The sequence below is a fragment of the Sapajus apella genome, unplaced genomic scaffold (assembly GCF_009761245.1).
Source record: "Sapajus apella isolate SASKATOON/1434 unplaced genomic scaffold, GSC_monkey_1.0 scaffold66, whole genome shotgun sequence".
NCBI lineage: Eukaryota > Metazoa > Chordata > Mammalia > Primates > Cebidae > Sapajus > Sapajus apella.
Window position 1 is genome coordinate 5,568,843 of NW_022437006.1, and position 27,694 is coordinate 5,596,536.

Consider the following 27,694-nt stretch of genomic DNA (forward strand, 5'->3'; position numbering starts at 1 on the left):
GAGATATAAAGTCTTTTTGTAGTAATGAAAGAACTCCCACAATTAGCCAGAAGGCAGCCATCTATCTTTTTAAATAGCTCAGCTTGGAGAGCAGGATATCAGGTGATATTCGTAGATGAATTGTTATGACAATGATAAAGTTGATGATACAAATCTGCGTTTTTTGCTTGTAGGGATATATGTGTATGTGTGTGTGTGCATGTGCACACAGAGAAAAAAAGACATTTAGAGTAGAGTAGGAATTTGTTTTTCTAGAGATATGCAACAGAAACAAACCCTATGGGAAGCTCTTCATCCATCATTTCCTTGTCATTATTTGTGAACTCTCAACAATTACAGCACGACTCTATTTTTAACTAATAAATAGAACAATATTTTGAAACTTTTTTTTGGTTTCAGGCATCAAAAACTTATGAGAATAAAAAATTAATAATTTTTAAGTTCCGAGAATAATATAAAAATTCTCAAATATCATTCACTTATGGTCCCCAAATTTTAACATCAATTAACACTTTACATTTGCTTTAGATTCTGAATCTCTCTCTCTCTCTCTCATCAAGTCATAAATGTTAACATCACCAGTAATAGACAAATAAACATTACATGGGTCCCAATAAGATAGGCTGAAAAGGACACACCACTCCTTCTGGACATTTCTGCCCAAAATACATAAACAAAAAACCTGAGTCTAATCAAGAAAAACATTAGACAAACACAAATGGAGGGACTGTCATCGTTTGTTTTATGCTGCTATAACAGAATACCACAGACTGGACAGTTTGTAATTTAAAAAATGTATTTCTCACATTCTTAAGGCTGATAAGTTCAATATCAAGTTGCCATCATCTGACAAAGGCCTTCTTGCTGTGTCATAACATGGTGGAAGGCATAATGGCAAGAGAGAATGCCAGAGAGCAAAAGGGATGGGAAGGACAGCAAATGCATTATTTTATCAGGAACCCACTCATGTGGTAATAACATTAATCCATCCACGAATGTAGAGCTCTTATAGACTACTCACCTCTTAAAGTTTTGATGTCTCAGCACTGTTGCATTGGGGATTAAGTTTCTAACGTGAACTTTGAGGGACACATTCAAATCATAGCAGGGATACTCTACAGAATAACTGTGCACATCAAACAACTATATAAATACTTTAAATATGTTATATGATCTCAATAAAATTATATTTTAATTTTCCCTTAGAAATGTGTGAATTTGCTAAATCTGACAAACTCATAATTGCATTTTAGATGCAACTATTGATAGTAAAGTTAATTTGCAAAGATGGCAAATTTTAGCTCCTACCACATTTTTCTTAAAGTCAGTAGAGTTTCATGCTTACCTATATTAGTCAGGGTCCCAGAAGAAAACAAACAGCATACTCAAAGAGTTGAACTGAGGAAAGTTTAATGTTGGAACATTTTACAGAGGCATGAGCAAAGTTAAGATAAAGAACCTAGGGACTAGCAAGAGAGAGAGAGGTTCTTACTACCTACAGACCTGGAGAAGGAAGCTGAGTCAGGATTGTGAACAGAGTCAAGCAAGAGCTAGAGTCTTAGGGACTGGATAAAGACCTTTAATATTTTCTAATCATTGGCTTGGATGTGAGGGTGATCTGGCTGCGACATCTGTCACCCCATTGATCGCTAGGGTTGATTTGGCTGATCTGGCTGGCTAGGCAGGTGTCCCCTCCTCCCTCACCGCTCCATGTGCGTCCCTCCCGAAGCTGCGCGCTCAGTCGAAGAGGACGACCATCCCCGATAGAGGAGGACCAGTCTTCGGTCAAGGGTATACGAGTAGCTGTGCTCCCCTGCTAGAACCTCCAAACAAGCTCTCAAGGTCTAATCATTGGCTTAACCAAACAAAAAAAGTAGAGATCCTAGATGAGGCAGGTTTGCCAAGACAGAGCTGGGTGAAAAGAGCAGATTATGGATCTGAAAGATAAATCAAGAACAACCAGCTCATGTGCCAGAAAGCAGTAACTTCCATTTCTTTCATTAAGGTGAAGGAAAATAAACTTATTTATAAAGAGGTTAATAAAACTATGTTGTGTGCATTTTAGTTGGTTTTCCTCGGTTAGAATCAGAACACATTATAACATGTTTCTTAATTACAGGAATAACTCATATAAATAGATACTCTTCAAAGGTGTCAAATGCTTTGATTGGAAAGCTTAGAAGAGGAGTGTGACAGTGGGAACACCAAAAGGAAGAGAAAATACAGAAGGAGGGATCCAAAAAAAAGAGAAGGAAAAGATAATGAAAGGAAAAAGCAATAATGACAGATACATCCTCAAGATTACCTATAACCAAAATTATTTTATCGGTTCAGGAACAGTTTGAATAAGCTGACAAATAATGGATTCATAACATCTTCATATGGAAAATTAAAAATGAGTCCTGCTTGCATTTAAGAATGCCTTACCTTCAAAGTGCTCTGTGGAAGGGACCAGAAGCAACATATTGGACTGTTGTTGTGACCTCAGGGTCATAATCCATTAACTAAATGTAATAATAGCCTTTTAAAATAGCTCATTGGGGTGCTGGGAGCCCTCAATTCAATACTGTTACATACGTAAGCATTTTCAATGCATTCAATTATCTTAGGTTGTAAATGTGTGTTACGTCAAACCTGATTGTTAGAGACAAATCCCAAAATGTCCCAAGTTATAGGTTAGACAACAGTCTTTATTAAGGAAACACACAAGTCAGGAATCAGCAATACACGGTCAAGCAAGGGACAAGAAACTGTTGGGCATGCAGTGAGTCCGTATTCTAACAGAGGGACCCTACCCTATTATTGGTCTCTCTTATAGGGAACGTTGTCAGTAAAGGAACAGACTGCTGGAGATTCAGGCTGTCTGGGTTAGTAATCACTTATCTTTGTTTGTCTGAGAAAGCAGCTGCCTGGCAAAGTCCCTGGGGATTTTGGAACTCAAGGGAAGCTGCAACACCCCATATCCAGGGAAATGAAGCTGCCAGTCTCTCATTGTCCAGACAGACAAACATAAGAAGCCCCAGGATCACTTTAAGATAAGTCTTCTCATTGTGTCACATGGCATAATCACTATATTCTCTTCCAAAAGTCCAGTGATAGCACTGTCAAAGGCAGAACACTGGAATAAATGGACTTTGGGGTTGATGCAGTCTAACATTACCTACGTAGGTTCTGAAATTATATGATGAACACAAACCTACACACCAGTGATTGTTTTGTTCATGAATAACATTTCTTTAAAGGTCAAAGTTAATTTTAGGCAGGTTTCCTTCACACAATTTTGCAGATTCCTATTGTGTGACTACTTTTTATTATAAATATGTTTTACACTATGCTATACTCAATTTATATAACAATGTCCAAATAGAGTCACTCATACCAAAGTTTAGGAAAAAAACAGTGTGCTGAAATTTCTTAAAATTAATTTGAAGATTGTGTCTGACAAGTGCTTTGATGTATATAGGGTTCAGATTATCTTAAATTGCTCCTCTACCAAACATTTTAGCAGCAATTTAAATATTGTTTCTTCCTTCTGTAAAATTTCACTAGGTTGTGCTTTGGCAATGCCTCCCTAATTATCAAATACAGAATTTAATCAGTGTCACTTAGGGACTTCAGTTAAAATTAATTCCACAGTTACTTGTGAGGGTGGGAGATTTTATAGACTAACCAGGTACAGTATCAGAATTATAATATGCAAGTATTGTATACTTATTCTCAATTTGAAATTGGGTTATATCAATTGTCCATAATCCTTGTAATTCTATGCTTCTTTTATGGAGCACTTTTTTTGGAGGGAGGGGTGACAGAGTCTCACTCTGTCACCTGGGCTGGAGTGCAGTGGCATGATCTCCACTCACTGGAACCTCTACCTCCTGGTTCAAGCAATTCTCATGCCTCAGCCTCCTGAGTAGCTGGGATTACAGGTACATGCCACCACACCCAGCCTTTTTTTTTTTTTTTTGGTCTTTTTAGTATAGATGGTGTTTCACCATGTTAGCCAGGATGGTCTATATCTCCTGACCTTGTGATCCATCTGCGTCAGTCTCCCAAAGTGCTGGAATTACAGGCATGAGCCACTGCGCCAGCTAAGCATTCTTATATTTATTCTTTGAAAGCCATAGATGCTTAGAAGCCCTCATTTCTCATAAGAGGCATGACGGTTTGGAAACCCTCATCATTCCCAAACAGCTGACTCTAGAAGTGGCTTCTCACTAGAGTGACTGAGTTATTCATGCACTTGTTAGCACTTCAAAAGAAAAGCAAAAAAGGCTGTTTGTTTTCTGATAGCCAAGAAAATTTTGCATGTGGCTGGATTTGGAGGAATAATCAAAGAAGAACAGCTCAAATGCAAGCTGAGGCCACTAGTCACTCTGGGGAAGTTGCTGAAGAGTGTCCCAGATTTTTCAGTATATCCAAAAGGGTAGATTATTCATTAAACAGTAGCTTCATCAAACATTACTATGATATGGTTTACATATGAAAAGCTATCTTCTTTATTTAACATTCACAAGTTGCTTATGGATTAATTAGCCCATCTGCCACAACAAATGTATTCGCACATCTTTTGCATTGATCACTGAAAAGTGATTGCTTTTTGTTTATCCACTTAAGATTATGCTATCAATATAATGGGAAATAATAAATTTTTAGAAACAAGATAATTATTTTTATATCTCTAAAAATGTATATGTGTTTATTACAAGCTATCACTTGAATATCTAATCTTTAAGAATATTTGTCTGTGTTGAACTGAATTGATAAGTGCAGGGGTGAGGGGAAGACCTTCTCAGAAAATGGTTTCCTAGGATCAATTTTTCTTGTAGTCTCCTGTCATACATTTACTTGTTAGTTCATTTGAATATATTTCTTATAACTACTTCAAGTTTGATATGATTAAAGCTACTCTCTCCACTATTTTCTAATGTGACATTTAGTTTGTCTCTGGACAATTACATGTCACTATTTATCCTAGAATTTCTCTCATTGGCATCGTCCTTCCTCTTTTTTTTTTTTATTTGCTGTTGCCAATTCTGATGGCCTCTTGTTGCATAACGTGTCTGCTTTTTTCATTTATCTCAAGTCAGGTGGCTTAATCATCATGTCAGAGTCCAGTCTTCCCACTCTGGGACTACTAGCCTCCTATCAAATATCAATCACTCAAATCTTTTCAGTTCTACTCTAGTTGCCTGGTTATAATGGAACCAAATCAGTTTGGGCCACAGCTATCAAAATGCCACAAGTTATGGCAATAGAGGAAATTATCATATATACTACTTGTGTTTATTATGACACCCTATCCTCTCAATCATCCCATTTAACAACGCTTTTGGAAAAAGGCTCTTTTCCTGTGGTATCTTTTTTTTTTTTTTTTTTTTGAGACCGAGTTTCGCTCTTGTTACCCAGGCTGGAGTGCAATGGCACGATCTCGGCTCACCGCAATCTCCGCCTCCTGGGTTCAGGCAATTCTCCTGCCTCAGCCTCCTGAGTAGCTGGGATTACAGGCACGCACCACCATGCCCAGCTAATTTTTTTTGTATTTTTAGTAGAGACAGGGTTTCACCGTGTTGACCAGGATGGTCTCGATCTCTTGACCTCGTGATCCACCCAACTCGGCCTCCCAAAGTGCTGGGATTGGTGTCTTAAATCAAATTGTGATCTTTCTTAAAATCTTTCTGCATGCAAACTCAAACTCTGCAACACGTGGGTGTTTTTTTTTTTGTTTTTTGTTTTTTTTTTTTTATTAAATAAATTACTTTTGCTTTCCTTATCCTCATTTTTCCTCTTACCCATATTCATGCTTTTTTTTTTTTTTTTCTCTCCTGAAAATCAACTTATCTGTATTCCTCTAGCAAAAGACTTTCCCACCTTTTACTGGACACTCAAAAATATTGGATATCTACCCTTAACTACCTATTTTAAATGGGACTCCTTTAACAGAGAGTTTCTTCATCTTTAGTCTCATCTCACAAAACAATTAAGACCTATATGTCATCTGTACAAAACTAAATTTAAGATTGAGACAAAGGATTAAGAGGGAAGAGGAAAAAAAGGAAGGTGGGATTGAGGGAGAGAATGTAGTGCTAAAGAAATAGAATAATAAGGATATGACAACTTGAAATACCAAATGTCTGTTATTGGTTTAAAAACTAATCGCTTGAAAAAAAGGAAGTTTTGCTGTTACTTGTTAACAAACTTTTTATAGAGGATTAACTGTAGGTATTCTTCCAGTATAATTCTCACTTGCTGCAACCAATGATAACTGAGCAAAGCAATTGCTAGAAAATCCCAATTAAGCTATTCTTTTTTTTTTCTTATGAAAGGCATAATTTATAAAATGGTGACCTTTTGATAGGCTAACAGTATGTTGATGAACTTCAAGTGAAGTGAAAAAAAAAGTGTTTAGTATCATCAATGCTTACATCTTCTAAGGGATCATATGTAGTGGTAGAGCCTTTAAAGGTCATAGACTTGTTTACTTTGAGAGATATTAAATAGCTTATGAAAATAGAGGTCAGCTGCATGATAACTGGAAGAAAAGATCATTCCCCAATAGGGAAGTCAGATCTTGAGACTACAGGGACTGTCCTTTTCTTTAAGATTGTATTTGATTGTTCTTAGAGCAAAGGCTGAAATTTGCATATAAATTTCATGATAATAAATAAATGAATGTATGCATCATATAATCAATAGCCATTGATCTTGCCATATGAATGCTAATAGTGTTTGCATGTACTAAACATTACAATAATTATTTCACAGCCTAAAATACTTTTCAATAATGTTTATATTTCTGCAAAAAATATATACTATTCTGGATTTTACAAAAACAATCCACTTAGCTTATAGTAACACAAATACATAATCTTGATCAGTAGGAAACTCACTTTCTAAAAATTGTTCTTGCTTCGAAGATCACTAGAGCAAATAAACATTCTGAACATCATGACTAGATTAACATGTAAGGTTGAGTACCTTGTCCTGGGGAAAAAACAGATGAATGGCATTTATCTGTCTGCTACCTATTGACACACTTTGTGGATTGGTAGAATTTAATGTGTGACTGGAAGAAACCCTAGTCACTAATTTTTCCCTTTACCTTCAGATATTGCATAAAGTTACCTCAAAAAAGTAGTCTTATTTCATTCCACCACTATTAGGGGTTCCTCTTGATGCAGGGCTTATAGGAAAAGATAACATGTTGACACTGTACCAGTAGATATATTAGTTGATAAGGCTGGGCGCAGTAGCTCACACCTGTAATCTTAGCACTTTGGGATGCTGAGGCAAGTGGATCATGAGGTCAGGAGTTTGAGACTAGCCTGGCCAACATAGCAAAACCCTGCACCTACTAAAAATACAAAAATCACCCGGGCATGGTGGTGCGCTTGTAGTCCCAGGTACTCAGGAGGCTGAGGCAGGAGAATCATTTGAACCCTGGAGGCAGATGTTGTGGTGAACTGAGACCACACCACTGCACTTCAGCCTGGGCAACAGAGCGAGACTCCATCTCAAAAATAGATAGATAGATAGATAGATAGATAGATAGAGACAATTGATAACAGACTGTGTGACTGAGATTTCTTTTCAGAGAGGGAAGGGCATGGGACCCTGTAGGAACAGATCTTCACTAAACTGAGGGGACATCATGAAGTAGGAAGGCTGGGGACAAAAGGGCAATTTTTATCTACTGCATAGATTCTCACAGAGCAGTCTTACCTACCACCTGATAATCTTCCACAATCTGGAATTGACAAATACTGGCCACAATATGAAACATAGGAGTTGATACTATTCAACGAAAGGGGCTAGATTTTATGTTGTGCTTTTTCATTCTGGGCTTTCTTCTGTCATCTTCTGTCTACATGTCCTCAGGGGAGACAGTAGTGGCCCCAGCCCAAGCACCTGTCATACAGCAGGAGCTAAAGGAATGAGTGTGATGATGCCCATAGATGTCTCATGTCCACATACTCTCGTGTGCCCCAAGTCAGATATTCCAAGATGTATCTGTGAAAACTCAGTGATAAATTTTCAAGTTTAGTTCACGGAAAGAAGAATCAGAGAGTGAATGCAAAGATCAGTGAACGTGTTCACACTGGTAAATACCTAGTCAAATCTCTACCTGGGGTTTCTTACTAGTGATTCAAGAGCAAGAACTGAACTGGGACATATTTTGCTGGTGAAGAAGCTTAATTGCTCATTTTTTGAAGGCACATTAACTCTTTGAGGGTCCATTGAGTAAATTAGCTCCTCCAGGTCATTAAGCCTGTCTCTACATGACGTGATGATTTCTACCTGGCATTGTGTCATTTATCCCAAAACACCCCACACATGCTCTGAGCACACACATATTCCTTGTCTACTCAGGGAGAGAGAATGTGCTCATTTGAATGTCAGCAGTTTCTCTACAACTGCAACTCAGTGACTTCGTTTTTAGACATCCAGGGATCTCTAAAGGTTTGCTGGTGCATAACAGTTATCAGTGCCTCACCAACAGGCGGGTGGCTTAGTTAGCTGTCTGGAAATGGTATAATTTCAGGGATATTGGGCACAGTTGTGCCACAAGATAGGTCTTCATATTTGCAAAAGCCAGCATTATTGATTCATTTGGGAGGAGAGTCATAAAGCTCTTTCAAGATTCTAGAGTCTTTTATTAAAATACAACTTCCACTAAAAGGCTGTGTTGTTAGGACTTATTTTAGGGAATACATTGAGAACTATTTGAGAGTAGTCTATATTGCCTCCCACAAGGGTGTTAGGGAAAGTGTGTAGGTGTTTTGGGAGCCACAAAGGTTGAGAAACATTCCGGGCTCTCAGTAAGCAGGCATAGGAGAGTCCCACGGAAAGGATCATTTTTCTCTCCCAAATTCCACTGGTTTCTTCCCCTGTTGAGAAGCAATGACTGAGGACAAAGGCAGACTTCACCTCTTTCTCTGTAATGTTCAGGACTCCTTTGGAGAGTCAGGAATTGGCATAAATTAAAATATGTGAGTATCCAGAGGGACATAGTATACCCATTCAGAGGAATTCTAGAGTGGTGCTTCTTTCAATGAGTATAAATATAAAGCTGAATCTTGTGAGTATTCCAATTCTGATTCAGTAGGTCCAGAGTAGGGCCAGGGATTCTGCATTTCTAATCATCTCTCATATGATGCTGATATTGCTGGTTCCTAGACCACACTTTGAACAGTAAGGATTTAGGATAAAATGCATATGGGCAATAACACGGTCTCGGATTAAAACATTATGAATATGAAGGAAATTTGACAAAATCTTAAAAAATTGGATTTTAGGCAAGTAAGACCTTGATTAAATATTGAAAATCTCACTGAGAGACTGACAGATCATGAAAAAAGTAGTATATACTTAACATTTCTATCTGAAGATTTCAGTGACCCTTTACTGAAGCAGATACGTTACTTAAATTTTTAAATCTTTACTAATAGTTCTGCTGTTTTACTAGTTAACCAGCTCCAGACACTTTATAAACAACTACAGAAGTAATTGTTGTTATAATCTCAGGTACTTTGTCATGTTGGTAAAGACTTCAGTAAATATCAATGTCTGATTAAATATTCCATTACAAAATTCATATCAGACCTGGTTGAAAGCTTTCTCCCTACCTTTTATTAATCTATCACAACAGCCTCTCTGATATTTCCTCTGAGATGAACAATGTCCTTATATGTTTGTAGGTCAATGGGAAGGATCTTTCAAAGGCCACTCATGAAGAGGCAGTGGAAGCTTTTCGAAATGCCAAGGAGCCCATTGTGGTGCAGGTGTTAAGGCGAACACCTCTGAGTAGACCGGCCTATGGGACGGCCCCAGAAGTGCAGCTCATGAATGCCAGCACTCAGACGGACATCACCTTCGAACACATCATGGCCCTGGCCAAGCTTCGGCCGTCTACCCCTCCAGTGCCAGACATCTGTCCATTCCTGCTCTCAGACAGGTATTTTTCTGTCATTTCTTCCAAAGCCCTGTTGGTTTCCATTTGTCATATAAAGTAGTTGTTGGAAAGAAGCAGTTTCCCTAGCAGGTTGACAGTTACAGAGACAGGTTTCCCAGCTCTGTTTGGAAAATGTCTCCACTGTTTCTATATATGCAGTTAGTTCTCAGTGGTCCCTGCCAGCTACTCTCTCTGACCCACATGGCTGCTTCACCTGGGTAATCAGACTTGCAAGGTGCCATGAACATTTCTGGCTCTGATTAGTTCATCTTCGTATTACTAGCTGTCAAAAGCCTCATGCTACTCATGAACACTGGTCAGGGAAATCACTTTTCTCACCAAAGCTGCCAAAAACCTTATTAAGACTCATGTGAAAGTGGCATGTTGGCACCACATTCTCCTCTGTGGGCCACCTCTCTCTCTTCCTGGTATTGCTCTTCTTTAAAGAGAAGCTAGGAAATTGATTTAATTAAAGTGCAATTCTCCAAAGAAAGCAATTACCCAATATATTGAGATATAAACAAAGGATCTTGGCTGTCAGAGAGTAAGTACAGTGCTATCAAATAAAGAGCTATTCAAGGAATACTTCCTCTTGATTTTTGCCTAATTTAAAGGAAGCCAGAGAGATTTTATTCAAATTATCCTACTTGCACAGTTTTAGAAGTGTGTTTGCCCAGTTCGTTGTGTTTTGTGAGCTTTCTAGTAAATATTCAAACAGAGTTTGCAAGAGCAGTGGTCTCTTTAGGCTGCATTTTCATCACTTACTCCGATCTGTTCTTTACTTTGTAAAGAACATAGATCTGATTCATGCCACTTTCCTGCCCTTTGATAGATGGCTCCCATAAGCCTGTTTCAGTGGGTCACAGATGTACATTTGAATCACCTGGGAACTTTTAGAAGCTATACCTGAATCACCCCTCAGGCCAATTAAATGAGAATTCTTAGAGTAAGTCTTAGGCATCAGAATTTTTCAAAACTGCCCCTAATATATTCTAATGTGCAGAAAGGTTTTGAAAACCACTCCTTGAGTCTTCAAAGTCAGAAGGGCAGGGGATCTGTTTGTCTTGGGTATCACTTTATTCATTCATCATTACCTTTTAAATAGCCCTTTGTGTCAGACAAATTGAATGTGTCAGGCATTGGAACTAGATGCTGGGCATAAAACTATGAACAAAAATAAAGTTACTACCTTCTAGAGTTCATATTTTAGAGGGGGAGTTGAACAAAAAACAAACAAATATATTTATTAATACAGCCTAAAATATAGTAGCTATTCAATAAATACCTCCTTGAATGGATAATAATAGCTAGCTTGTATTAGCTAACTTAACATGCTTTCAGTGTTATTCCAAAAGTTTTGCATTTATTGACTCATTTAGTTTTATGAAGGAGTGCATTATATTATCAACATCCTATGCCTAAGATGAAGGAACAGATATTAAATAACATGGACAAGATCACATAGCAAAAAAGTGACAGGGCCAGGCTTCTAGGCCTAAGAGGTCTGACCCCAATACCTACTCCCTTAGCCAGTGCATCATGCTCTTCTTCCTAGGTCCTGCAGACCTTAGCTTATAGACAATCTTTTATAGAAAACCCCCTAGGGCTGCAGTGAGTCCACCCCTACCATGTGCTCCCAAGGCTCCTATATTTTCCCCTTAATTATAGCACTGTATTAAAATTCCCACTTTGCTGCTTTCCCCAATTCATAGGGCAGAATTGGATTTTGTGCACCAATGTCTTTCTAGCACTTGGCCTGGCATCTGGTAGGCACTGAATAAATGTTGAGTGAATAAAGTGTTCCTTCCTTCTTACTATCTGAAAGGCAAGGTAAACACATCAGATGTCCAAAGCAGCAAGCTTCAATATTTCAACAGCCCAAATGAGCTGTGCAGAGCCAGTTCAGATATGAGCAAGGAGATTTATCTGGTAGACACCAGGCAAGATACTGCCTGCATTACTTTTACCATTCTGGCCTGCACTAGTGAGCCCTGTATGGAACTGACAGTCATAGATGGCAGTGAGGAAAGGCTGGTAGAATATTTATGCTGACAATAGCATAAGGGCATGAGGACGGGTCTCTTGCTTTCAGCAAGGGAGCAGGGAACTAATTGATACCGCTATCTCCAAGTTTTCAATAAGGTCCATACTGGCAGGGCTTAGAGGTCTTATCTACTACAACTTGTTAATTGTATTCAGGCTTTTTTAGTGTCTTTTAGGTATAGACGAGGCCTTATGCCCTTTGCTGTTAAACTGTGCTTAGTCTTCATATGATATAATATGTAGTCTTTATATCGGAACATAATAAATTGAACGACACATTTACAAACTATTTAAAATATTTCCTAAAAGTTAAAATACGTAAAAGCCATGTGCCCATGTGCTATGCCTCATATCCCCTCGTTTCCTTAATTTAATCTGCTCTCTCTGTTACTGAGAATTTTCAAAAGGGATTATGAAATCTTGCATCTTATAGGAGCTTCCAGTGATTGGTCACCATGAATGCCCTTTAATATTTGTGTGTATGTCCTTGATCACAGGGGGGAAAATGTGTGTTATGAAGGAGAATGAGAAAGGGGGTATCTTAAGAAAGAGAGGAGGGGACAATGTGAACACATTTTAGAGTCTGAAAATATGTGAAAATATGTGTTTTTGAAAATGGTTTTCAAAAAATAGTTCACAGCTGTGGATTATGAAATCAGTAGTGCTTTATGACAAAATGCCCCTCTTTAGTAGACTGCAATCTTAAATGCCACACACACACGTGTGGAGCTTGTCACATTTGGTGGAATGGAAGCAGGCCAAAAAGTATCAATAAAGCACCATGGACTGTCAGAGATTTCACATCAGCCTCTCCACAGAATACAGCTCTGACCACGGGCCCTTATTCCTAGCATTCTCTCAGAAATTGCAAATTGATGGACTTCAGGTAGAGGGAGAACGAAAAGCAATTGCTTTTCCTGAGCTGTAGTTTATTTAAAGACTAGATCACTACAGGTCTTATTCCAAAGCAGAGCAAACTAAAGTGAAATTCTAAAATCAGTTTTAATCTTGAAAACAATCCTTTTAATCTATTCCTATCGTATTGCTACATTCCCCTTAGCTGCCATTCTCTGCATCCAATGGGGCATGAATTTTATGAGGACAATGAGTATATTTCCAGCTTACCTGCTGATGCAGACAGAACAGAGGACTTTGAATATGAGGTAAGATCATTTTCACACCACTTCACATTTCTTTATGAAGTTCTGGTTGAGGGGTTTTGCATAACAAAGAAATTAATTTATTACAGTGAGCAATATCTTGTCTATTACATATCCAGAATAAGCTCTTTCAAATACTATTTGTTTTACCTATGTGGCTCTAGTGTTTTAAGTATATTGGAAAATATTTTTCTAGTATAAGCTTAAATATAATTTGCTCACATTTTTATTGCTTTTTAATAAATAATATTACAACAGGTACTTTTAAAAAAAATTTGTTCTGTAATATATGTGGACTTCCAAGTAGAGTTTGAAAAATAAATTATATGTAAAGCCAAGATTTTACTTGCTATTTTCATTTGTTGTATAATATTCTAATTTTCACTGATAAACTAGATTTTATTATATTCTTTGGAAATGAAATATTCTCTTTGTGCCTATGGCATGTACTCTAAATATCCATTTCACGGACTTCCTAGAAATAGAGATGGCCTTGTGCCCTTTGTTGTTAAACCATATTTATTCTAAACATGGTCTAACGTTGGGATTTCTGTACTGTGATACATAACAATTCAAAAATTCCATCCGTTAATTATTTAAAAGCTCTCACAAAAGTTAAAGAATTTATCCTAATATTTCCTCTGCTTCTGCAGCCTGTATAGCTTTGAAAGGTTTCAGCCTACTCTGACATTTAAAAATGAAATAGATTAAGGAAGTAAAGAAGCTTTGGTCAACAGGCAGAGAACTCATGATTACCTGCCCTTTTAATGCTTCACATGATGTCATACAAGTTCAGCGAAGTGTTCTTTTCCACTTTACAAGCAGGAAATCCTGAAATCTCTTCCCTTAGGAGGATCTGAAATCAAATAAGGAAACTCACCTAAAGCAAATAGACATTTGTTTGAAATCTTCTCCCCACAAAAGTCATTGCTGGGGATTACAGAAATCATTATTTCTTTGCAGCCAAAATTTAGAAAGATGTGAAATGATACCTGGTAACTGAATAGATGGTTTTGTCATTCTTGTGTTGTTCATTGTTAAATTTTTATCTTCTCTTTATTAAGTTGATTGAAAAGTTTTATTTTCTAAATCTACTCAACCCTTGTCATACATTGCAGTATCCATTGCTTTGTCTATTCACATAAAATAAATTATAAAATGAGTGACTTATCCAGATAATTTAAGAGTCTTACATTTTCCTTTTAGTTAATGAATACTTTGGGTTTGGGGACTGGAATTATCTAGGTCACTTCAACTTTTTATTTGGATAATGCCTTAAAGCTTTATTAAAATAAGTCAGTGTGCTAGGGAGGGCATAGGAGAAAGACTTGTTTAGGCTAAGCAAGTTAACAGTAAAAGTCCTTTTAATTAATTAGCATGTCATTGAAATATTATAATACAGACAGATTTCCTTGCATTTCTATGGAGCTTACTGTAGCTGAACCACATCCTCTTTTCTGACCAATATTAATCCCCGGCAGAAGCCAGTATCAGGATGATGTCAGTGAATTCTCAGACAAGCTCTCTGTAGCCTGTAATCTCAACTAATCACAGCATCATAGTCATTAATTTGCTGTCAGCTGTGATTCTGTTGCCATAGACCCCTTTCTGAGTGACTGAAATAAAGAATATTCCTGTGAAATTCAAATAAGGAAAGAGTTGCTATGACAGTTTTCAATCATTAGAAAGGATGCATTTAAGAACAACATAGATGGTTAAAGGTGGGAGTGAAGGCACAGGAGAATACCTCCAGAAAAAATTACCAGATTCAGGAGAGAATAATGGTTCTGCCCAGTACTCTCAGTCTGTTACCCTTACATGACACACACATAGAGTGGCACATCCTGTCCCTTGTGGCTGCAAGGTATGCAAAATCTAGTCAATCCACTGCTATCATTGGAGCCTGTGGTGGACATCATTAGGCTCATTCAGTGAACAGATTTAGAAATGCTAATTCTGTCTTTGTTTTGCACTTTTACTGTTGCACCTAGAAGCAGACTGATCTGATGTTTCTGTGCCCAACTGAGATGACCCTACCTCCTCTAGGAGCTTCATCATACCCCTATAGCTCTAGAAATGGCATGGCTGAGCACCCTAAGAAAGCACCAGTTTGTGTCACTGAGAGAATATTACAGGGAACTAGGTCTAATGGCCAAGAAGAAGGCAAAAACTCAGAAAGAGACATAAGCATTCCTCTTCAACCTAAACATGAGCACAACCAGGCAATCCAGGAAGTAGAAAGAAGGCAGTTTTTTCATCTGCTTTCATTCATTTGTAGCATAAATACTTAATGAGTACTTAAAATATACCAGGCAGTTATCTAAGCATGGGATTACGAAGCTCTTGCCCCAGTGGAAGGAGGTTCTAGGAGAAGAAGCTCAACAATAAACAAACAAAGACATCTTCTATTCCATGGTGAGAAGTACTAATGGAGAACAGTAAGAGTGGTGTTGAACAGGATGTTACTGTCTTATACAGGGTCATCATGGAGTCTTCTGTCACAAGAGAACTAAAGAATATAAGCGACCTAGCCGTGTGAAAGGAGATTTTCAGAAAGAAGGCAGGGCAGGTGACCAGGGCCTGAACCAGGAGCATGCTGGGGTGGACAAGGAGTAGCAAAGAGGCCAGTGAGAGTGGAAAGGGGTGAAGTCAGAAAGAGGTGAGGGCATATCTTGTGGAGCCTTTTGTTTTGACTATGATATAGGAAGTTGCTTTGACTGTGAGATGGGAAGTTGCTGGAACAAAGGAACATAAAAGGATCCCTCCGGCTGTTGGGCTGAGATGGACAGGAAGGAAGCAAAGTCAGCTTAGAGGGCGTGGGGAATTAGATCTGGACGGTGATGGTGGATGGAGTACGACATAGACTAGGAAGCATCCACCCCAGCCTGGAGGACTGTGCCACAGAGCTTTAATATAGTCTATGCTATGGCAATTTCTTCTGACATTTTAAGAGCAAAGTATTAGAGGTCAGAGGGAAGCACACCTTCTGGCATCCACTGGAACAAAAATAATATATCCACACTTTAAAAGAAATATAGTATATAGTATATAGTATATTATATAGACTATATAATATATAGAATTTCTGAACTTGCTAAAATACAAACTATGCGACTATTTAGGTGCCTTTTTAAAGACCTACTTACTATAGACTCAGTGAACCAAAGCTGATCTGTATATCTTGTGAGTACATATATAGACTTTTAGCACATGGATTAACCCAATAGACCAAAACAGAGCTGACTGTCTTGTAAATACATATTTAGGGACTTTTTAACATGCAGATTATTTCATTGATAGACTGTAACAGCTCCCTTCAGAGCCCTGGTGGACAAGCAAATGCTTCTTTAGAGATATTGTAGTCAATGTATCCATGTTATAGTGACTCCAGTGTGTTAGGAACCTCTATGAAAATTTAATGACACCCATATCTCACCATGACCTATCTCCACTTTTCCTAAGAAAAATATTTGACTGGGTTTTAAATTTCCCCATAGTGCTTCAGAAAAGTCTCGGAGGACCAGTCTATATTAAAAGAGTCACAGCTTGAAATTTGTTCTCTTTAAAAAATGATGGCACTTATTCTCTAATTAAAAATGATAAATGAGTTTAATTTTATTTTTGAGAAAAAAAATAAACGTATAAAAATTTAAACAATACACCCATCATAAGAGTTAGGGTGTTCCATGCCACTGGAATTTCACTGAGGATTAAGCTTCTCTTCTTTTTAGTTTCAACTTTGTTCATTTTTGCCCCCCTAGAGCCAGCCAAAGGTTGAAATAAATCATAAATAGCCCTTAGCAAGTTGGAGGTAGATCTCAAATCCAACCTCTACTAGAAATAACTTAAAGGGAAAGGTTTTGAGAAATATGGAGATCTTTTTGCCCAGCTCCTAATAAAGACATGTTTGCAACTGCCTGAGTGCATTTGCCATTAACTCTCAAAAGTCAATGCTAATGCTGATAGAGGGGTTAGAAACCAATACATGCAAAATTGAGATAGTATAAAACATCACGTTAGTCAACATAAGCAACGGTTCTGTGCCTGCAGATTTTTATCACTTAGAAATACGGCTCGAAATCACTTTTACTTCTCCCTCAAAAATCAGGCAAAGAAATATATACAAAAGGCTGAAATAAGTAGCCTTTATGTGTCCAATGTTATAAAAATATAAGCAAAAACATTTTAGAAGTTTGCTTGAAGAGGTACTAAAAGTGGAAAAGAGAGGATAAATATGTCAGAGTTCTATGTACATGTTAACTGAAAACCAAAGCTGGGCCAGTGTCTATAAATAGGAGTGAGCATTTAGCATATTAATTAGCTTCCTCTTGGAAATCCTTAAGCAAAGCATAAGCAAACCCACGTGCTGTGCTGAGAAATGTCGTTTTGCAAAATGTATTTCCTGGAGCTGGATCCCTGCAAATACGTGCAGAATATTTGCGAGGCTTTAAGTATGTAATCTCTCTTTTACGTAAAGAAAATGGAACCATGAATCGGGGATTTTCATTCAAAAAAAGTATCAAGAAGATAATTATTAACTAGATTTCATCATATTTTTTGAGCAACTTCATGATTTGTGAAGGCAAAATTTAGGAAAAAAAAAAAAAAAAAAGTCCCTAGCATACCTGTTTAGAGCTATATAGATCTTAAGGCTCTGAGGGCAGCGGCTTCATCTGCCTTGCTTATCACTGCATCACGTGGCCCATTTCACAGTTGGTGCTCAATGCATATTTCCTCAAGGAATAAATGAGGGTTCCCATTGCTGTCTGCATGGACCAACTCTGAGCCACCTAGTCCCTTTCCTCTTTTCCATACAAAGGGAAATGGAAAAGAACTTGGGACCACTGCCCAGTTATAATAAATGCCCTCTCCCTTTCCAGCAGATGTTTGTTCTTGGAGCAGGAGTTTCAATCCTAGTGCCATTTTTGTCTCAAAACCTTCTAAGGAAAGGGCAAAGATGGTGAAAAATAGGGAGAAATAAGTCATGTAGTAGAAAGTTAATGGTCTCCATGGAAATGTATCTTGACTGGCCACCTTATAAAATCATAGAATCTCACACTTGGTATAAATTTGGCAGGTTCTCTAATCCATGCTTGTATCCCCCTTATTACTTCTTGACCAAGGACTCAATCAGCATATGTGAGAAACGCTGCAAGGAACTGGGAACTAAGTGCCTCCCCCACTAGCCAATTGTGGCTCTGCCCGTCTCTGATCTTGAGAGAGGCAAACGTATCAAAGAGTTTGAAAGCCAATGATGGAAGAAACATGTTGGGTATGAAACATAATTGATAAAGAGACCATATAGTATCTGTATGTTGCAGTAGATAAATGAGAAAATCATGTATAGCGTGTAAAAGGGTAGAATATTTAGATTTGTTTAATTCACTGAATGTCTTCCACTAGTCCCTTTTCTTCCGCTTGTTAGTCACATTTTAGAATTATTAATGAAATGGCTAAAATAATTTTATACCACTTACTACTGGGCAGTAAAATCATCCATTTAAAAAAATCATCTTCATAAGTGCTGGTCCTTTGGGAAATTTACTCAATTGAAAACTGATCTGGATGGAGTGTGAAATATTTTTATTACCTGAGCATTAAAGATAATATGGTATTCTGTCAGTCTGGAGATGGTTCACTGAGGTACCTATTAATGACACCACCATTTTCTCAAATATGTCAGGTGAGAATCTTAATCATGGAGGCCAAACCAATGAGTTATCATATATCAGAGCTAGTATTTCCAGATTCTCTGTGACATGTTTCTCCTTCTTATCGCCACTGTCTTCCCTTTGTTTCCAACATTGTTCTACCTTTAGGCTAGTTTTTGCTCTCCTGTGGCCCGTCCCTAATCCTAATCTCTGCAGGCCATCCTATCCACCACTGCCAGATCAAATCTTTTCAAGTGTGCCTCTCATTGGCTTACTCCTCTGTTTCTCATTTTGTATGACTCTGTTCCCTGAATTAACTAAAATCCTTTGCCTGCCATGGAGGGTCCTTGGAACTCTGACACCACCCCACCTTTTCAGCATCATGGGATCAAACTCTAAAGCACACCAATACTCAGAGGAAGCTGTGTGCTTTCCTTTCTTTGTGCCATTGCTCATGCGCTGCTGTGCCTCTGGGATGCTTTTGTGACAATCTCTGCTACCGTTCAAAGACAGAGTCAAGCATCACTTCAAAGACAGAGTCAGGCATCAATGCGTAGAAGCATTTTGTGATGGCCTCCTACCATGTACTACAATCTTTCCCACCACTGAACTCCCACACCACATTCTGTAAACATTTTCTGTTCTTTAGATTATGCCCAAAACTATAATCGTTTATGTACTTGTCTTTTCTTCTAAATGGGTTGTCTTTATAACAGAAGTGACCACTTGTAATTATCTTCTTCACCAGGAGGGCCCAGCACAGGACCTGGCACACAGTGATCCTTCAGTAGTATTTGTGTGATGAGTGAATAAATTGTGGATCATTGCTGCTACTATTCTTATTTTATAAGTCCCCAAAATAAGTACAAAGTGTTAAATCAGGGGAGAGGAAAAGAAGGCTGATGGAGAATAACAATTTGAAATAAAGTAAGAAAGTATTTTTTCATAGGATGTCAATTTATCTGTTAATTTGAGGAAATGGATTTGAGTGTATACCTGAGCCAGATTGTAAAGTAAGGAAACTGAGTTTTTTATTGTTTCTGTTTTACCAAGGAACATATGTGTATTTTACCACAAATCCATAAGCTGGTGAACCCTGGTAAATAGACATGCTAATTTCTGTAGTTAGAGAATGATTCGGGTTCAGGCCTGTTAGGATAACTGTACACCCTGGTTTGCCCTAAACAGTCTTGGTGTATGGCTCATTATCAGTAGCAGCTTTTCTTTTTTTTTAACTTTTGCAAGTATCCTAGTAAGAAAATACATTGTGTGGTTGTTCTACTCGTTGAACTTTGAGACTAATACTTCATAAAATCACATGTTGTATTATCCTAACATTCCAAGCAGAATTTCTTAAATTGAATGCCTGTTTATTAAATTGCATGATTTCCCTAAATTGTGAGATTAATTTTTATTTTCTTGTCAGTCTTGCTTGAAGAGTGACTAGAAAAAATGCCACAAAGTTGGCAACATTTATCAAAGTTATTATAATTCTTTCAGATTTCTTACTGAATCAAATAAGATTAGTATTGCTATTAGTTTGTTTCTGTAATTTCGTAAAACAAATAAGAAACAAATCTGTCTTTTGCCTTACTGATTGTGACAACACTAAACCTTATTTCCTGAGAAAACAGTGAAAAGCAAATTGAACCTTCCAAGTTGGTTATTAAACCAGGTACCACAGGCACATTAATTTTACCAGGAATCTAAATATAAATGAAGATTCCTTATACTACATATATGACTTTTATCAAAATGCTGACATTCAATTTTTGTTTGAAGATACCTATGATACATATTCAGAAGATTTCCTTGCATTACTTAAAGGTGTTTGTGAAAGGTTGTGTTTAAGGTGCATATTTGCATATCAAATCATATTTTCCAGTGACTTCTATTCTGCTTTCAAAGACTATTTTCATAGTGGCAGGAAAAGAAGAGCTGTCTTTTCTAATATAAAGCAAAATTTGTGTTAAAGATTCTAATGTTGTTTTCAGAGGCAATATAATATAATGGAGGGAAATCAGACCAGGAGTCTAAATCTCTCTTGAATGAATTGTGTTCCACCTGTGTGATCCATGGGAACAACTAGTGTTGACTATGGAGTGACTGGTCTGCATCTATTTCTAGAATGTAACTCATATAAACAAAGTGAGACAAATTCATGGTCAAATCCTTAAACATTTTTACAAGTATTTTAACAGTTTAAACATACCAACCCACATTTTATTTCAGTTCTTACAGAGAAAGCCCACACACTCACATGGCCTCACATTGGTCTGTGTCTAGTACAATATGCCTCAGTTGGTATCAAGTAGCACCCCTCTCCGTATTATCTCTGACTTTAGCTTTAGCGTTCAGAGCAAGTTAGCTCATATGCATTTACCAATTTGAAATGGAAGATGCAGTCTGTAAAAATCTAGAAAATAAATTACTTTATTTTTGTATAATACATATTTTTAAATTCAAAAATACAAAAAAATAATCCTCGCTTGGAATTTTTCTTCACTATATCATATTGTCTCTGAAATGAATGAATGGAATCCCTAAGGGAGATGTGTTTTATATTAGGATTACAGTTCTCCTTCTCCTTCAAGGTCATAAGCTACTGGTAGTACTCTGGTTTCTGGTTACGTGCTGCATTTACCAATATTCACTGTCTATTACATAATCCATTCCAATGTAATTGAATATAAATAAAAGAGAACTAGTGCAGATGTATGATAAATCTGATCTATGCATTTGAGGTCCAAAATACAATTTTTAAATATGGTGGCAATCGTACCACCTAAGATAATAGCAGTTAATATTTTGTGTGTGTTTTCGTCTTCTATCTACACTGTATGAGTGTAATTTTGCCATTTTGGGGAAATTTAAAATTTTTCCAATTTTTATTTAAATCATTAAGAGCTACAGTTAACTGTTTTATGCATAACTTTGTCTGCATTTCAGAGTTATCTCCCTAAGAAAATTTTCCCAAAGTAAAATTACTGTATCAATGCACAAATAGTTTATACCACTTCAGATAAATATTCATTGAAAAATTGCTGTACAAGAAAAGATGTATTAATTTATATTCTTACAGGCAATATATGAGAGTAGTATCATTAGTATTAAGTGCGCGTATTTCCTTTATTATTATATAACCTTTATTTAAAACACATTTTAAAAGGGGCTTGACTTGAGGCCAGAAGTTTGAGAGCAGTCTGGACTATGTAGTGAGACCCTGTATCTATAAAAAAATTAAATAATTAACTGCGCATGATGGCATCTGAGGTCCCAGCTAGTCAAGAGACCGAGGTGGGAGGATTATTGATCCTAGGAGTTAAAGGCTACTGAGCTATGCTCACACCACTACACTCCAGCCTGGGTGACAAAGCAAGACCCTCAACTCTATATAAATAAAAGTTTTGGAATAAATACCCAGTTTACGGAAATAATATAGTTTCATCAACATAGTAAATGGGCTTAACATTATAGTTAGTATTTAACGTATACCTACTTCCATGTCAACCGTATATTCAAATATAGGTCCATAAGCATAAGGTTGAACAAAAAGATAAGTTTTAAGAGATTTGAAACGTCATAGATGAAGAGCATTTTAAATGAAATCAGGAAATGCCTCCTAAATTCAGCATGCTTCTGCCTCAAATCTGCTTGTTCTTCTATCCTCTGTCTTAACAGCCCCCTTAGCTGCACAATTCTAAGAGTTACAGTGTTCTGAGCATTTACCGTGTTGCCAGGCTCTCAGCTACGTGCTTTAGAGATCACCTCTAATTCTAAAACAAACTTGCTTTCTAGGTAAAGTGGCACAGACCAGAAAGCTAAGAACAGCCCTGATTCCTTCCTGCTCCTCACCCCCAACACCACAAAATGCTCTCAGTTGAGCCTGGTGCATCTTCACAGCCAGGCCCTAACCCCATCCCTCTAAAGCAGTTGCCTCCTCATGTCTTCCTGCTCTTAGTCTCTGCCACCACCATCTCTTTCTTACTATTAATGATCATGCCACACTTTTGCTGAAAATTCTTCAGTAATTCTTCATTGTTTCTACGAATGCTTCTCAGAGCTTTTCAATAGAGGAATAATGAGGAACATGAGGGATCTTAGCCCACCAAGTCTGGGTGTAGGGCCTAAAGTGCAATTTCATACCAGTTTTGTTTCATTCTTTGGAAATTTGCATTTTACCTCGTAGTAGATACATTGTGGTTTCCCCACCCCCACTTTCACAAATTGATACTCCAGGAAGATGCATAATGTTTAAGCTGTAGTTTTATGGCTCCCCTGACATTCCAGTTTGGAAAACTCAGGCCTGTATAATGAAATGTAAACTCCATAGCATATGGGGCGCTTCCCATCTGCCTCCCTGTGCTCACCACCCACTAATCCAAGCGAACTGTGAGAATGCTGTGCTTCTGCCACATAAACTGCCTGCAGCTCCCCAAGCATCACATTTTCTTGGTCTTTAGTTTTTGTTCTTGCTTTCCTCTGCCTGGAATACTCCCTTTGTCTTCCTCCACACTGTTCCTATACCGTTGGTTTCATGTCAGAGGTAGAAATAAGAACACAAAGACAAAAATGTTTTTTGAACTATTAAATATTTGACAAAACGAAAGATATGGTTATAGTTTTTCACTGAAAGAAGTACTGGATTCTTCTTAAAACTGCCCAGATTCTGGCCTCTGCCCTCTCTTCCACTTGCTTTATATATGATTATTGTTTTTTCTTACTTTGGGTTCCCCGAAAAGTCTCTAACCTTCTTCAGTATGGTTAACTTTGTTTTACGCATCCCTCTCTTCCAAGTACTCAGCACATTAAATGATCAAAGCAATGGTTAAATCTTAAAGACACTTGAAGGCTAGCAAAGCTGAAGCATAAGTCTCAAAGATGGTTTAGAACTGAGGCTCTTTGGACATACATCTCACATTTTCAAAAAGTTGTTTTGTTCTTCAAATTAAATATGAGAGAAAATATATTTTTTTGTAATTTAAATTTGAAATTATTATTTACTCTCCCAGTAAACATGCCTAAATACGGACACACATATACACAGCCTCTGACTCTGCCTCGTTATTGGCTGGGAGCATGTTTAAAATGTGGTGATGGAGCAAATAAATCTTTTGGCTCATTTCAAGCCCATAGAAAGATGTCAGCAGTAACAATGATGTTTACAGATGAAGCACTGGATGGTAGTATTTTTAAATACAACAACAAATAATCTACGCTTGTAGTCATCATAAATGAAACAGATTAGGAGAATGTGAAGATGAAGGCACAAAGCTGATAATCACCTGGCTTGAACTGAGATATGGCACTTCCAAACATTATCAGATTTTAAATATCCAGATTTAATTACTTAAAATAAAACATTTAAGGCAGCATATATTTGTGTTTGGTGTTGATGCCAGCTATTACAAAAGCCACAGTTTTGGAACCCAAATCTAATTGTGAGTTGCAGCTCTGCAGCAGAAGTTATTCACCAGTCAAAGTTAGACTTGACCAGTTTCTCAAATACTCTTTTGCCTGTGCTTTCATTTCATTGTTCTTGCCCTCTTACCAATCTTCTCTTTTCATATTTCTATTTGTTAGCATAACATTTCAATAGTGACAAAATGTTAGAAGTTAAATCTGAGACTTTTCTTCATTCTGTAAAACACATTGAAACCATTTGCTCTTTTTGCTCTCTTGAGAATACCACAGTTTTAAAGTCCCACATTCTTCTCAGTAGGAAGTGAAGGATTCCGTAAGAAGTTACCATATAAGAATTTGCTGTAGAAAGGTTGTTAGAGAAAAAAAAAAAGTTGTACATTTTATAAGATGGATAGAGTCTTCCTTTAAATATAAAAGACTTGTTAGTAATCAAGGCACAATAAGAGATATTATAGGTGGGAACTTGAAATAATGGAAAAGCACATATGGATTAAAAACAATTATATCGCATTTGGACAAAAGAGAATTGAAATGAAGAGAGCTTTGACATGGTGCATAGGAGCCATAAGAAGGCTATAGACGCACATTTGATTTACCTGACAGGGGAAACTGAAGCCTGTGAAGGTGAAAGATTCACCTGTCACAGCTAGTTAATGGCAAATGCTGGGCAAGAATTTCTTCTTTCTCTTAAGAAATGATTTTTTTTATTATTTTAAAAGTACTATATGCTTGTTATTGGTATGTCATTATTCAGTTTTCACTTTGGCGTGTAATCTAATATGTGTTCTTTCCTAGATTGTGTAATTGTCAAGAGGATATAGTATTTGACTGTTTTTATAAACGAATTAAAACTAATACATCCTACATATTATGTGATTACCTGTGGTTTATCTTATGAGAGAGGTTTAAGACTCCTAAATAGCCATTGGAAGGATAGTGTTTTTTCCAAGGGAATGTTTATGAGTAACTAGAGGATCCCCTGACAGCTGTTGAGCCTTTTTTGCAGCCAGGAAGTTCATAATCCTTAAAGAATTTTTCCTTCCTTTGACTTGGACATGGCTATCTGCCAAGTAAAGACAGTTACAAATGTGCTTTAAGAGTATGTGAGCAATGCAGTTGGGAAATTCAAAAGAAAACTGATTCCCTGTGTGGAGACACCACTATGTGTTTTTAGTTAATAATGATTTAATCTCTTCCTGTCTGATAGACAAAGAAATTAACAAATCTCTCTCTCCAAAATGAAAACAACAGTGACTCCAAACTTCTCTTTCTCTCCCTCAGATAATTTGCGTGACCAGCAGACTTTCCATCGCTTACTTTTTTCTGGGTTAACTTGAAAGTCTAAATCTCCCAGATGATGTGCTTTTAGATTTATTCACCTTAAAATGTTTTTTACGAACGCAGTCTCATACAATATATCCTAGTATAGGATGGGTAAACTAATTCACAGACATAGAGTAACTCATATAGGAGGCAGCACATGTGAATATTAAATTAGTTTTACTATCTGATTCTCACAGAAGGAAATGAATTAACATTATCACCACTTCAAACTGGACTGGCCATTTTATATGCAAGTTCTATTCTTTATGTCTGCCAAAAGCAAAGAAAGCCATATGTTCTCTCAGGGATTTTTCTCAGGGGTAGGGAAATTGGCTTTAGGGTCATTTTCTGTCACTTTCCTTAATGGTCTTAAACATGTGCATAGCTGTACAGTAATAAAGTACAGACATTCGTAATATTATAATTCAAAATGATCAATATCTGATTAATATCAGATTAATCATGTGAAAAAGATTCTAGAAGACTTTCTAATCCCCAAATTATTTTGCTTATATTCCAACTATATAAAATAAATTCCCCTCATTAAGTCCTCATTTACTGTTCCCTATAAATAACCTGCCCATTAATTTACAAGTCATTCCTTCAAAAATTTTTATTCCCAAAACACTAAACATTTCATTGTATCATTCTTATTGGAGGAGAAATTATATTTAGGTATATATGGAATCAGCCTAAAGTGCACTCAAATCGGACTCCAATACTTAGTATTACTATGTGACCTCTTTGAGTCTCGGGTTCCTCATCTGTGAAAAGAAGATGGTATTAATAGTATGTATTTGTTAGTATTAAATGTAATACTATATGAGAACATGTAGTCCTGACTGGCACATACATAGTAAATACGTATATATTCAGGTATAGGCCATCATTTCATGGCCCTGAGAGAAAATGGCTGCCAGGTTTCCCACTTAGCTGAAAGGTCCCTCTCATGTAGATGCTGACTGAGTAATAAATTGATGAAGAAGGAACATCACTATGGGTTTGCTTGTGGACGATTTGAGGCATGGGCACATGCATATAAAAATGTCTAGAAAGTAGATGGATACATGGAGCTACAGCCGAAGATAGTGAACTCAGTGGTGATGCAGTGCTAAGAATGTCAACCTGCAAGTGTTAGTTGGAGCCTGTGACTTCACACATTGCTCAGCAAATATTTATTAAGTACCTAGTTCATATTAGAGACTGTCTCAGGTACGAGAAACACAGGGGCCAACAACACAATGCCACTGCTCTCCTGAAGTTTGTATTCAAAATGGGAAGAAGACAATAAAAACTAAGGGAATTAAGAAAATCCCTGATGAAAAAAAATAGTGTTAGGAAGAAAATAGTGTGAAATTCCAGTGTGGGACAGGTACAGACAGAATAGCCAAAGATGGCCTCTCTGAAAGCTGAAAACTAAAAGAAAAGAAAGAACCCACCCACACAAAGATCAGAAGGAATAATCATCATCATCAATAACAGCCACAACTATCCCTTGCTGCAAAGTACTAGTGCATATTGACTCATACGCATTTTTAAGCCACTTTATAGAGGTAAGATTGACATACAAAATCTCTACATATTTAATTTATGCAACTCAATGAGCTTGGAGATAAGTATACACTTCTGAAATTGTCACCACAATCTATGCCATAAACACATTTAGTAAGGTTGCAGGATACAAAATCAACATACAAAAATTAGTTGCATTTCTATACACTAACAAGGAAATATCTGAAAAGGAAATTAAGAAAACAATTTTATTTACAACAGTATTAAAGATAAAATACTTAGGAATAAGTATAGCTAAGGAGGTGAAAGACTTGTACCCTGAAAAGTATAAAACAATATTAAATTAAAGCAGATACAGATAAATGGAAAGACATCTCATGTTCCTAGACTGGAAAAATTAATATTGTTAGAATGTCTGTGCTACCCAAGTGATCTACAGATTTGATGCAATTCCTATCTAAATCCCAAAGGCATATTAACTCATTTAAACTTGACTACAACAGTATGAAATAGGCATTTCCCACTTTATATATGAAAGAACTGAGGCAGAAAAAGGTCAAGAACTATTGATAGCAGGTTAGTGGAGGAGCTGGCATTCACATTGTGGTAGCCTGGCTCCAGAGCAGATACTC

General features: G+C 37.1%; 1 protein-coding gene across 2 annotated transcripts in view; it reads left to right on the plus strand.

Moving 5' to 3' along the window:
- PDZRN4 (PDZ domain containing ring finger 4) overlaps positions 1-27,694 on the plus strand; it is a 388,487-nt gene that overhangs the window by 312,098 nt on the left and 48,695 nt on the right. For both annotated transcript variants that reach the window (XM_032248350.1, XM_032248351.1), the window contains 2 exons: positions 9,696-9,952; positions 13,053-13,155. In XM_032248350.1, coding sequence (XP_032104241.1) covers positions 9,696-9,952; positions 13,053-13,155 — 360 coding nt within the window. The remainder of the gene's footprint in view (positions 1-9,695; positions 9,953-13,052; positions 13,156-27,694) is intronic.